Source organism: Siniperca chuatsi, linkage group LG21 (assembly GCF_020085105.1).
Source record: "Siniperca chuatsi isolate FFG_IHB_CAS linkage group LG21, ASM2008510v1, whole genome shotgun sequence".
NCBI classification, from domain to species: Eukaryota; Metazoa; Chordata; class Actinopteri; order Centrarchiformes; family Sinipercidae; genus Siniperca; species Siniperca chuatsi.
This window is the reverse complement of record NC_058062.1, coordinates 15,400,370-15,414,233: the sequence shown is the minus strand read 5'-3', so window position 1 is coordinate 15,414,233 and position 13,864 is coordinate 15,400,370. Positions and strand designations below refer to the sequence as shown.

General features: G+C 39.5%; 1 protein-coding gene across 3 annotated transcripts in view; it reads left to right on the top strand.

Moving 5' to 3' along the window:
- The window catches only part of cacna1ia (calcium voltage-gated channel subunit alpha1 Ia), a 150,858-nt gene that overhangs the window by 4,217 nt on the left and 132,777 nt on the right, over positions 1 to 13,864 (top strand). Inside the window, exon 1 of one of the 3 annotated variants that reach the window (XM_044180441.1) lies at positions 6,022 to 6,066. The exons of 1 other annotated variant lie outside the window; for it this stretch is intronic. In XM_044180441.1, coding sequence (XP_044036376.1) covers positions 6,057 to 6,066 — 10 coding nt within the window. In that variant the 5' untranslated portion in view covers positions 6,022 to 6,056. Of the gene's footprint in view, positions 1 to 6,021; positions 6,067 to 13,864 lie in introns of those variants that run through there. One more of the 3 variants, XM_044180440.1, reaches the window with a different exon arrangement.

The window sequence follows — 13,864 nt, the reverse complement described above, 5'->3', positions numbered from 1 at the left end:
AGCCTATCCTTTAATCACTCCTCTTTGCATATTTGTCTGATGCAAAGTGGCATGTATGTTCTGAGCCATTCAGAATGCTCCCACTCAACCCTAATGGGCCTGCCCTTGTGAAAGAGCAGCATCTGCTCTTTTCCTTATCCATTTTTCTTTGACAGCAGCAGATGACAACATAAGCAAAGTTTCCTTCATCGGGACTTCCTGGTTTTGGTGGACCTGCATTGACAGTGTTTGGCCTTTGTCCAATAAGCCTGAAACAAACAATAAATATTTACCATACACTCTATATGATGATTGCCTCACTCGCTTCAGAATAGGTTCAGAGAGCATGACTGAGAGTGGTTGCTGTCATATCTGGTGAAGAAAAAGCGAGTTGATGTTCTCGTGCAAAACAAAGGTTTTGTGACAGAAATAATCCCTTGCTTATATAATCTGAAGGGCATTTTCTCCTTAAACCTGATTATTGACACACTGGAAATATCTACATACTGTCATACGGCCTCACACGAGGGACAATCAGCAGGCAAAATTGTGGTAAGATAGCAAAATTAAATAGTTTCTGTGTGTGCACATATATTTGTGGCCATGTTTTTCTAGTTATTTTACACCTGGACCCAGAAGAGAACAGAATGTGTACGTGTGGGCATCTGTGTTTTGTAGCACTTGTTTACATATAGACAGACTTCCATTTGTGTGAGTGCATGCACATGGTGTGTCCTTACAGTATCACAGTTAATCCAGGTGCTTTCACTCAGTGTGCTCAAGTGCAACAACGGTTACAAACCCACATACACACATGTCTGCAGCTAATCTCTGTTGACAAGCAGCAGTCACCCCATCACACAACATCCCAATTATAGATGATTGTATGCTGCACAGCATGTGAGGGTGTGGATTTATGGTAACTGGGTGTGTATGTATTTAAAATGATGTGTTTGTCATGTCAGGGATTGTTGTGCAGTCCTCTGAATACTCATGACAGGTGATAGTTGCTGGTTAAGCTTCCCTGTGTAAATAAAATGTGCTGTTGGATTAGGAAATGAGGGTTAAAGTTGTTCAGATGAATTCAGAATTGAGATTTTCCTTTGACATCATCAGTATATTACTGTGCAAGAAGATACAAAAAGTGAATATTTAAATCTATCCAAAATAAAGTAATTGATTTACTTTAGTATATTAATATGAAAATGTAAACATAAAGCACTGTCGGTCCTGTTTATCTATTTTTGTAAGGTAGAGGGATTTTAATTAGTTATATTTCAGTCACATGTCTGCTTCTCTCACCTGAGTCACCACCTGCCAATGATTTCTTTTTATACACAATAATATGTTTAAGGCCTTAATGTCATCAATCGCATAATTCTAAATTTATTGTATATATAAACCTTTGAATAGACTAAATATACAGATATCATGAGATAGGATTTGCAGAATGCCATAACTACTGCCAGCAGCAGTTAGCTTAGCTTTTATTTTTATATCAGCAATTATAAACTTAGAAATGTAGAGGAAAAGAGCGTGTGTTAGACAGAGTATGCTATCCCCTCACCAGTGTTTGGTATTTGGACCATGAAACCCCCAGAAGGAACCTCAGTATGTTCCGTTGTCCCAGAAACATCCAACCTCACACCTGCTCTCCACATTAATGATCAGCTACACTACCCTGACACAAAACTTACACACACCACACTCTAAGGCTGGGCGATATGGCTTATAAATAATATCTCAATATTTTTTAGGCTATGCGACATACAATATACATTCAATTCTCAAATAGTGCAAACATATGATTATGTTGTTGAATATGATGAAGACGCTGTAGTAACGTTACATAAACAGGGACTTTTTATTTATTTTCTGTGCTATTATACTGCAACCTGAGCTTATCTACATACTTTATGGATGACTAAAGTAACGTAACGTAACTACCCCTCAGCGGTGACCAGTGGAGAAACTGAAAACTGGAATATGTTGCTATCGTCATCTGCCACATTAAGTAATATCGAATATATTCGATATATTTGCCAGCTCTACCACACTCCATCATTTTTATTTATTTCCAAACTCAATTTTATCTTAATATGTGTACTTTAAATCTGTGTTATACCACCAGCATGTAAATCTGATCTTACTGGCATTAAAAAACCTGCTGAGTATTTAAGACACCAACCTGTACTAGAAAAAAAATGTTATTCATTAAATATAAAGTAGATGATGTTTGACTAGTCACTCATTATGGCATAAAACATACATACTCTGCTGTAAGATCATTGTATTGTGTGCGTGACAACCCAAAAACATCCTGGTTGTCTCTCTCTCTGTCTCACACACACACACACACACACACACACACACAGATGCACTCATGCATGCCTACTCTTTGTTGCTCTCTCTGACACACACAGACACACATGTGGTCCCATGGCGTGCCTTTTCCGCAGCTGTTTTGTCACCTGTCAGGGCTGACACCAGCAAGGAAGGCCATCTCAGGCCCACTCTACTGTCACTAAGTCATTTTGACGGACACCACATCCCGACGTTCAACCGCACTCTGCTCACTGCTCAGTGATGTGAACAAACGGTGGCCCCGCCATGAAGATTTGTGACCTTTTGGAGCCAGAGTGGCACTTCCTTAGCGTCATTGGCTTATTATATTCCGCATGGTTGATTGCATGATTAATGGATCATTTAGCACTTGTAAGGGACATGTAGCGTAATATTGTAGTAGAATAATTTAGCTTTTAAATTCTTCTGGGAAATTGTTATTATCAAGCAGGTGATGCCAAGTTTTTTTCTGTATGATAAAATGACTGAAATGACTCACCTGTTACTTGAAAAGAAACTATTCGTACAAAATGATTGACAGCAAAAAGTATTGCAAATTACGGTCATTTTTACAGGGCAGTTAATGACTTAGGTTCTTGGTCAACAAGACAGATACTCTTAAAACCTGGATCTTCTACGTTTCATGGGATACCGAATGATAAGCTGCAGGATAGGATTTTTTTCTAAAAATAGATGCACAACTGCATATAACATTATAGACTCTCCATGCAAAACTCACATTTGGACATTCAATTATCAAGCAACTTCTGAAACTGCCATTGGTAAATTGAAAGTCTAAGTTTAGCTATTATAACATATATTTAACAAAAGGCAGGTGGGGTGTTGCTTTTGCTTGGTGCCTCAATTAAAAATTAAATCACTGAAATCAACCTAAGAGACAAAGAAAACAGTCACCAGGACTCACGCCAAACAGTTCTCTAGAGTATGTTAAAACCTCAGCAGGGGCATCTGTTTCTATCGCTTGTTCTCTTACCCTACATGCAGACTAAAGAATCGGATCCAAGAGGCAGAAACGTACCAAAGCTCAAGATGGCATTCTGGTTTCAGAGGTTTCCACAGAGCTGCAGTGCTTTATTTGGTTAAAGGCTGTCATAAAAAACAGTTGTGTTACTTGCTCTGCTGAGTCAAGATATTTCACAGGGTTTGTATCTAAAACTGAAAATGGGTTATTTTGCTAAAAAGATAAGAAAGCCCATTTCCTTATCATATCCATGTCATATCATCAAGAAATGTTTTGATGTAAACATTAACAATTCTGTAGATGACTACATGCCAGCATTTCCACTTATTTTCCTCTCACAGCACAAATAGCACAAGTAGTTCTGATCAGACACAAGATTGATCAGTCAGTGACTGAATTGATGAATACCACATTTTGCAGTGAAATGAGCATAAAGGCTGCTTTAAAATCTTATCTGATCATTCTTTTTGATCCTCCATTCTCTATCTCTATAGCGGCTTCTGTCAGTTGCTTGTGAATTAAGGGGGTTTCGCATGTGTGTGTCTGTGTGTGTGTGTGTGTCTGTGTGTGTGTGTGTGTGTGTGTGTGTGTGTGTGTGTGCAAATAAGACATCTAAGAGGAGGGGAGTACAAAGCAAACTTGCTTTTGGCTTGAAGCCCGTTATACTCTTTCAGTCTACAATGCTCCCCTCCTCACTCTCACTTTTCAGTAGACGTTCGACTCACCCAACTCTTTTCTCTTAGCCCATCATATTGTATTAACAGTAACATATTAGAAGAGGTGAGACCAATATCTTGCTTTCTTCCTTTACATAATCACTTCTAATGCCTTCAAGGTCATCACTCTTTGCCATCATGATTAAAAACAGTAGGATTCTCATCACCACCACAAATACTTCATTCATTGCCATCATCATCTCAGTCACTGCCATCATCAAATTCACTAGCAGCATTACTGCCAACATCATTGTTGTAATTATTATTGCTATCATTATGAAATAAATTGAATCATAACCATCTCATCTTCTGTGTTCATCCCCTTTCCTGCCCTTTGGATTATGACCCAGAAGAAAAAGCAGTGCAGTGCAAAACTATTTTTCTCATTTCTCTTTCTGCTTCTTTGTTAACATCAAACCAGTCTGAGGGACTTAAATATGCTTTTATTGACATGGGAGGCCTGTCAGAAAACATCATTCATGTTTTATATCTGATGTGGATATTTTCTCTCCTTCTCCTATGAAAAACTGTACATTGTGGCCTCTTTCTGCATCATAGCGGCAGAGGACACACACAAACACACGCACAAACAAAACTGAGAGCTGCAGGGCTGTAAATGTCAGCCCTCACTCTGTCTATTTGTGTGTGTGTGTATGTGTGTGTGTGTGTCCGTGTGGGTGTGTGTCCATGAATTATGTGACAGCTGCCACAAATTGTCAAAGACACACAGATACACAGACATACAACTGTTAGTAGTAGTGACTGATTTTAGTGTTTTAGAGTCATGCCTCTCAATCAGTCAATCTAAATATCCACTAGGTACTCATCTGTGTGTATCAAGACGGATGCCCCCAGCCACCAATCACAAGTATTTGGTGATTAACAGCTCGTCAAATCACACACGTAGCCAGTTTGTTGGGAAACCATGTCATCCCTCTCGTGACATTTGAATCCTGCTTCTTCTTCTTGAGTACCACTGGCATGTTACATTACATTAGTCTAGAATCATAATGATGTGAAGTAGGAGTTATGGAATATGAGTAATTGCTGCGGTCATACTACATGACATAAAACATCAGCTGGAAAGGACATTGATGGAGTTTGGAAAGGAGAAGCATGGAACGCTGAGTTTACGTGTGTGCGTGTGTGTGTATGTGTGTGTGTGTGTGTGTGTGTGTGTGTGTGTGCTGACATTTTGAGGCCATAGAAGAAATTATGTGATGTTGCATTAGATAAGTGACAGTACAGACTCAGGACATACTGAATCATTGTAAAAAGGAAAGTAATAAAAATGTCCTCAGAGATTTTTTTCTTGTGGGTGTGTGAGAGAGAGAGTGAGAGAGAAAGAGTAGCTCATGATTTGGTTTGGTGATTGGTGATAATTAGCTCAGGACTACAGGAATCTTATCCCATCTAGAAAGAGAGGATAGCTGTCTCTTTATGACTGAAATTACCCACAGTAATGAATAAAGTCAAATATTTGTTTTAAATCTCAGTTGAACCTCCTTTCATATTTTATTTCCAATTTAACTTTCTCAGTTGACTTCTGCAGAGTTTTGTATTGCGTAATATACTAGATCAAATGATTCAGTACATACTGAATAATTTCTTAAATTATGTTTCTGAAAATTAACCTATGTGTCCTAGATAAAGAACTAAAATTTCTCATCATCTGTACCCTTCATCCTATTAAAGGTAACCTGTGAAGTTTTTCACCTGCAGTAGTGCTATGGAGCTGTTTGTTTATGAGCGGGTTCCCATTCTGTTTGTCTCATGCATGTGCACAAGGACACACATGCACATGTACATGCATGAGGGTGATGTGATATACAACCCAATCACTGGTTTCACACTATTCCACTGATCTACAGGTGGCAGTAATGTGCCAAGAAACGCAGCAATGTGCCAACAAAGGCAGGGAAGAAGAAGATTGCAAGCTAGTAAACAGGAATGTAAACAATACAGGATTGAAAATGTTCAATTTATGAGGAAGGAAATGCATTCTACACATTTGTTTGACCTCAAGGATACACACAATGAGTTTTGGTGAGTAACATGGAATGTAAACATACTTTTGTTTGTTTACAGGAAATCTCCACAGGACACCTTGTAGGCCAAAATTAGCAGCATAGCTCTAGGGGTGGTAATGTCAGTCTATCGGCCCTTTGGTCCAGACTGAAATATCTCAACAACCTTTGGATGGACTGCCATGAAATTTGGTTTAGACATTCATGACCCCCAGAGGATGAATCCTACTGATTGTTGTGATCTCCTGACAGGTTGATATTTTAGTTTTTTGCGACATGTCTGAACATATAATGGATGTATTGCCATGAAATTTCCTTCCCATATATATGGTTCCCAGAAGATAAATCCCGTTTACTTAGGTGATCTCCCTGTTTATTCTTTTAGCGCCACCATGGGGTTGACATTTTTGTTTTTTACTGCGATGTCTCGACAACTATCGGATGGATTGCCATGACGTTTTGTACAGACATTCAAGTCCCCCTCAAAATGAATTGATGATCCCCTGACTTTTCATCTAGCGCCATCATCAGGTCAAACTTCGAATTTGTCATAAACAAAGTATCTATGACCAAATACCTGCAAAACAAATGACATTCCCATCAGTCTCAGCTGTACTTTAGTTTAGTGCTAATTAGCAAAGGTTAGCATGCTAACACGCCAAACTAAGATGGTGAACATGGTAAATATACCTACTAAACATCAGCATGTTAGCAAACAACCAGCATTGTGAGCATGTTAGCATGCTGACATTTGCATTTACTTATAAGCACCACTGTCCTTAAGTACAGTCTCACAGAGCTGTTAGCATGGCTGTAGACTCTTAGTCTTGTTAAAATAGCAAATAAATGCTCAAACTATATAAAAGGAATCTTTTCAGAATGAGGAGTAGGCTGTAGTACAAGGAAGTCCACACACAGTTGTGTTTATGTATTTCAGTAGAGTATTATTTACTACTGGCCCAGCACTAAACTGGGCCAGTCTCTGCTGGAAATTTACAGTATATCTGTGCATTTCTTGGGTATGTCTTTCCATGCATGGCTTTCACCACATATTTGGGCACTGTAAGTTGCAACATATTTCATAGTCAACAGTCTATACCTTTTATGTCTTTTTCCTGCAGTAAATAGCTTGTCTTTCTCCAGCATCAGGTAAAGGCATAATATGACATCACACAGCTGAATTGTGTGTCTGCTTTGTTTTGGCCTCCTCTCACCATCTAAATCTCTCTTCCTCCCTCTCCACCTGTCTGATCTCTCTCTCTAATGCCAGCCATGTGTTCTAAGGACCAGAGCGGGGGCTGACAGACATATGGAGCTATTGTGGTTGTTGATGGTGATGACGCCGTGGTTCCTTTGAGCACCTCCCAGTCATCCTGATTCATACCCCCTGGCCACTCATAAAGCTACCGAACACAAACACACAAGAATAAATATGGAATTCACAAACACAGGCATAAAATTAAATATGCAGATATACAAGCATACCCAACGGCAAACACGTTATGCCTGGTTTACATCCAAATGTGGTGCAAAGTTTAACCAAATTTACAGTAAAATCGGCAGAAGAAAATGTGAATTAATACGTGTTTCTATCCACTATAATTATACGAATATTAGTTGAGAGTATGGAAGTTGAGCACATTGAGATAAACTGTTAGTGGTGCTAATTCTCCAGTTAGGTGCAATTAAGTTTCCATTGCACTTTGTCGCATTTCTCTTTAATCACTACGCCAACTTTTCCACTTCAGCCAACTTTGTTGCAATATTTTTGTACGTTTTTTTCTGTATTTATAGGTGCTGTTTTTATGCGCAAATTAAAAATGTGCATAAAAACAGGGGGACAGAAATGCACTTATAGATAATGAAATGCATTTGTGTCCATCACACAATAAAACACGCAGACACAAAACTAAATACAACACTAATAAATACACAATCATTGATGCAGAAATATTTTAATTAATTCATACACACTCACACCTGCATAAATACTAAACATACATCATCTCCTTCACACACACACACTCATTCCATGCAAGATGTGCTGACACATTGAAGGCACTCCATCCTTTTCCCCCCCAAGGATTCTGGTAATTAGATTTCTGCAGGCCAAGTCTCTCAATTTCACTGCATTTAATTGGAAACACACATACACACACACACTCACATACAGACACATGGACACACAAACACACACACACACACACACACACACACACACACACACACACACACACACACACACACACACACACACACACACACAGAGAAGGCTCCACAGGTCCACGCTTGTTGATCACAAGCCGGGACTGTGCCGCTCTAATAATTAATTTCTATGCTGGCCCCCCTCACACGCCTCATTTACCAATCAATCCCTTCTTTGTTTTATGAATTCTATTAAGTCTGTTCTGCCAGGACGAGACAGAGGGAAAGACGAAAGGCGAGAGTCTTAGGGATGGATTCTTGTTGAACGGCAGAGTTGAGCTGCATATTAAGTGTTTATGGATGGGTGGGCCGCATGCAGGTGAGCATGTTGAAACGTATGCATGTGGGTGCACACCCTGAGGTATGAGGGCAGACATGTAGAGAGAAAAAAGACGAGCACATCAAAATCCACATGTTCTCTGAAAAGCATGACACTGATTGACACTGACATCTCAGCCCTGTGCTTTCTTCAGGGTTAAAAGCTCTGGTGCACCTGAATTCAGAGAGGCATTTTGGTGAAATTAGAGTAGTTGATCATCTGCATGTGTCTACAATACACAGTCTGTGTATTGTAGAGTGTTATAGAGGCTGAAATAAGCAATCATGGCATTAAAATGTAGGTTTAAAGGTGGGGGATACGATTCTGGAGAAATACAATATCAAATACCATGATATAGAGTGAAATACGACACAGCAGGTAATGTAATAACTTTAGCTAGGTTGTGGGTTTGTCTTAGCTCAGTTGTGGGTTAGCAAACTGTCCCTACATTTGCTGCTGTGAAGCTAACAGCCAGCAAGGTAGAGACGGTTCCCAGAGCTCCAGAAAGGTCCAGATACTCACAACTCTCCTGCTACTATAGCTAACATCACAACAACAGCATATCTTGGCAAACTAGAAAGTAAGCTGAATGTCCGTGGTCAAGTAATTTAACGTTACCTGACACACAAATCATGGCTGGAATAGTGTTGTGTGGCTAGGTCTGAGCCACTTTGTTTATTTCCCATTTACAGAGCCAGGGCTGTGTACAAACACCAGATTTTTTTTCAGCTTGCACACAGAACGGACAGCTAACTGAGAAGATATTCGCTGAATTTGACAAAAAGACTTTAAACCATGGATTTTCAGTGGACTTCACCTCAGTTCATGGTCTTAACTCACTCCTACAACTCATTAAAATGCAGTTTCATGCTTTGGACTTCAGTGGTCTTCTGCTGCTGGTGACTCAAAGTTGAAAGTACCAACAAGGCCATAGTTAAAGGAATAGTTATATTTTGGAAAATAGGCAGATGTGCTTTCTTGCCGAGAGTTTCATATGAGAGGATTGACAGCCTTTATGCTAAACTTAGCTAGCCGTCTGCTGGCTCCAGCTTAATATTTACTGTGCAGACATAAGAATGCTATCAACCTTTTCATTTTACTCCGGGCAAGAAAGTGAATAAGCGTATTTCCCAAAATGTCGAACTATCCCTTTAATTTCAATATTTTTGATATTGACCTTCTCTTTTTTTCATCATATGAGTTACAGTAATGTGTAAGCAATGAATAACATTTAAAAGGGTTTGCTTGCTTTGGGAACTACTTTACAGAATAAAAGGAAAGTTGTTTAGAGCAAGGTCTGTGGATTACCTTGAATAACTGGGACATTATTTCTGGAAAAGCAATTTGAATACCTCCAAACCTCGCCACATAAAACCGAAGTCATTTGCATGGCAAGATACCACTAAGCGTAATTGAGAAAATACTTTTTTTTTTGTGTAACTCCGGCGGAGTGACCCTTTAAGGTCATCGGGGACAATGATTATTACATAACGTGATATCTTGAGGAAACGAGAGAGAGAGAAAGCAAACTACTGCTGACACCTTGCTTGGCGGCAGCATCTGTAGAGTGTATACTCTACTGGGACTATGACCAGAGACCATCTGTCACTCGCTTACACACAAACACACACACACACACACACACACAGAAGAAAAGGCAGGACCACCAAGAGAAATACAGAGCGTGGATGGATGGATGGATGGATGGATGGATGGATAGATAGATAGATAGATAAATAGATAGACCGGTCTACTGAGTACAGTACAATGACACTCATGAAGTGCTACAAAATAGGTTCCAGTGCCGTGCCCCAATAACGGACACAGCGTCATGTAACATTTCTAAATTATTCTTATTATTAAGAACTGGAGCAAGCAATTAAAGAAGACAGTTTAATCTGTTGTGGATGCAGACACAAGCAGTGAACTAGACCATGAAAGCTCTCTATTTTTGACGACACTTCTCATCCCTGGAGAGGCAGCTAGCATCCTGGGGCACTCTCACTGCTGCCTACACACACACACTCACACATGTAGTTGTGCACCCAGCAGTGAGAGGCTATACATGGCTGTTTGAGGACATACAAATACATTTGGGAAATGTCTGTATGTGAAGGTGCTTCAGGAACACTTATAGATATTGTGCGTGCAATGCATTTGTCCCTTTCTATCCCCTACAGTCCCCTGAAATTCTACTATTTACCAAATGCCTCCTTTTGTATTTGGAAATGAGCCACCTTGAACTTTGTGGATTGTGGGTGATGGAAGCCAGCATTTTTATTTATTTATTTTTTTAAAGCAGTAGAGTGGGTAGCAGTGAAACAGATTACAGTAAGAGGCAATCAAGATGTTGTTTTATCACTGATTAATTTAAAGTTTTCAAAACAAATTAGCCTTTGCTTGAGTTAACACAGACTTGTACAAAATATAATGTGCAGGAAGGGAATGCAAACACATACACACGTGCAAGCCCTGGCTCGCATAGAAATACACAGACAGTCACACTCTCACTTACATAAGTACAGGCACAGTCCTATACCAGGCAATAGTGGCTGACACTCATCAGATGTTTCTTAACGACTCAGTGTTTTGTGTTTTATGTTTCAGGCTAAAACAATGCTGGATTTACTCTCACACACGCACAAACACAAACAAAGTGGTTTTGTAGTCAAGTCACCTAATCTGACGTGACTCATTTAACAAGCCAGGAAAACATAAGCAATGTCATGTTATGCCGAATGCAACCTACGTTGTTCAGGGCTCTCACACAACAATGAGGCTCAACTGGAGTGGCCTTTGACATGCAAAGAAACATGTGCGTGTGTTTGGGCGCATATGGTAACGAAGAGGGTGTAATGTGTTTCGACACGGGCTGTACTCTTAGAAAGACAAAGGTAATTCTTTTCTGGTTTTATCTACAAAACTCTGATGCCTGACAGGCACAATCCTGTAAAAAAAAAAGTTTTAAAATAAGTCCTGTTACTTATTCTGTCTTCATCTTCTTTAGCCTGACGCTCATCCTGCATGTGTGTATGTGCGTGTGATTGCATCTGGAGACCTACGGTGTAATGAGATGGAACAGAGAAGCATTAGTATTTTTAGCCCCGTTAGCTTCACAGAAAACGGGGTGTTTTGTGAATGGTAAGTTTTCTGCCTTTTAGTCTGCGCCGCTTGTTAGGGAGAACTGCAGAGGAGGTGAGGAGGGGGGAGGAATGACAGGACAAGAGAGGAAAACTTCAGAAGGAGAGGAAAAAGACGAGAAAAGAGGGGGATCCTGAAACACACACACGCAAACAGGTTGAGAAAAGGGGGAACGGGGGAGGTGAAAATGAGTCAAACCTGAAGTACACTGTTGCTTGTAGGGAGTGATTTATAGCTTTGTGTAGGCCTTACCTGATTGTTGTAGCACTGCTGCAAAACCAGATAGCGATGTTGTGCATTCAGGCAGTTATATACAGTATATATTCTCTAGCTTATATAATTTCCTTAAGGCCAATGATGAAACTAAGCCAAGGCTACATTTGTGGGCCTTCCAGGGACACTGAGAACACTGGCTGAAATCAACATATTTTAGAGCGCTCTGCCCAGATATGCTCCACTCTTAAACCTGTAATAACTTATTTCTTGGCCACTTGGCGACAGCAGAAGCAAGTTGTAAACACAGCACTGACATATTATCACATTTTAAGTTGATATGGCAAACTTGTTAGCAAACACTTGAAAGAAGCTATAAAGCTCTGTAGAGTTGCGAGGAACTGCAGAATCAGGTGATAAAACAATGGGATTTGTCATCACAAGCGACTTTCACATTACACAGAGATTCATTGTTACAGAAATGATTGATTATAAAATATTTATTAATTTTAAAAAGCCCTTAAAATTATTTTCCTACTCATTTATGGATGGCTCCACTAATTGAATCATATTACCATTTTAAAAATCATAGTTTAGTTAAAAAAAGAGACATATGGGTTTGCTTCTTATATGATTTTGATGCATGCTTCACCGTGTGCATCTGCATTTGGGTGAGTGTGTCAGTATTTGAAGTGCTGGCATTCACACTGTTTAGAAAAGTCCACAAGAAAAATGTGAACAAATCTCGCTCAAGAAATTGTTTCTATTTTTGAGAGGGTGATACTACATCAATAGCAGGCTTACAGGTAAAGTAAGGAGAGTAAAATAACAGGCTAAAAAGAGGTCTGAAAGAGTGACAGAGACAACAGAAAAGTGTAGCAGGAAGGGGCTGTAGGAAGTGGCTCTAACTATAACTAGAGATACTAAGACTAGTGAGAAAGAGAAGCAGAGAGAGACAGAGAAAAGTGATATCACTTGAATCATTATACCCACCTCTCTTTTGAATAAGCAATCGCTGGCAACATTATTAATGCCATCAGTATGCTGCTTTTTGAAAAGCAAACCTACCAAGGTGCAAAAAGCTATCACACTGAGAGTGGCAAGCAAAAGACAAAGGAGAAAGAAAAAGATGGGATGGATTGTGAGATGGAGAAAGAGAGAGACATCAGAAATGACAAGACGATTTGAGAGGTTGAGATGCAGAGAGGGAGAGAAATGAGAGATGCATTGAAATGAGGGGAGACATTTGAAGATCAGCAGGTGAATCATTCCTTTGATAATTGCGTCGGTTTTTCACTGTGGGGCTCAGCATTGGTGTTTGTGTTTGTACACTGTGTGCTTGCGTGTTTACGTCTCCTTCACCCTTTGCAATCTGGGACACATTAAAACCATGTGTTCAAGGCTGAAAGTCTACTTCTAGCACATGATATAAACACAAACCAAAGACTCTGATCACACATGAACAACACAAAGTAACTTACACAATGTCTATATATTTTTGTGACCTATACTTCTGCAATCAGGACCAAATTAAGTGTTTTCATGGAATAGTAACATGAAATTTCAACCTCCTGTCAGATTTAACAGTTTGTCATTTTGTACGCAAACACACAAAAGACATGTTTATGTGTTGTGTACATGTTTGTAGTATATGTATCATCATATGTCAGTCTTTCTTTGTATGTGTTGCTGCCACCATGATGTTTCATATGTCAAAGAGCAGCGTGACATATAGAGGCCTAATGTGTGCCTTTGGGAAGCTTCAAAGGGTATTTCAGTCCTGGTCTTTGTGGATGATGACAGTCACAGTGGGTTATGTGTGTGTGTGCATTTTGAGAATTTCTTTGACATGTATATGCATAAATCCGGTCCTGTGTGCATGTTTGTGTTCATATATGGGTAACTATTTGGTCAAATCTACTTTGAAGTGGAAGCTCTT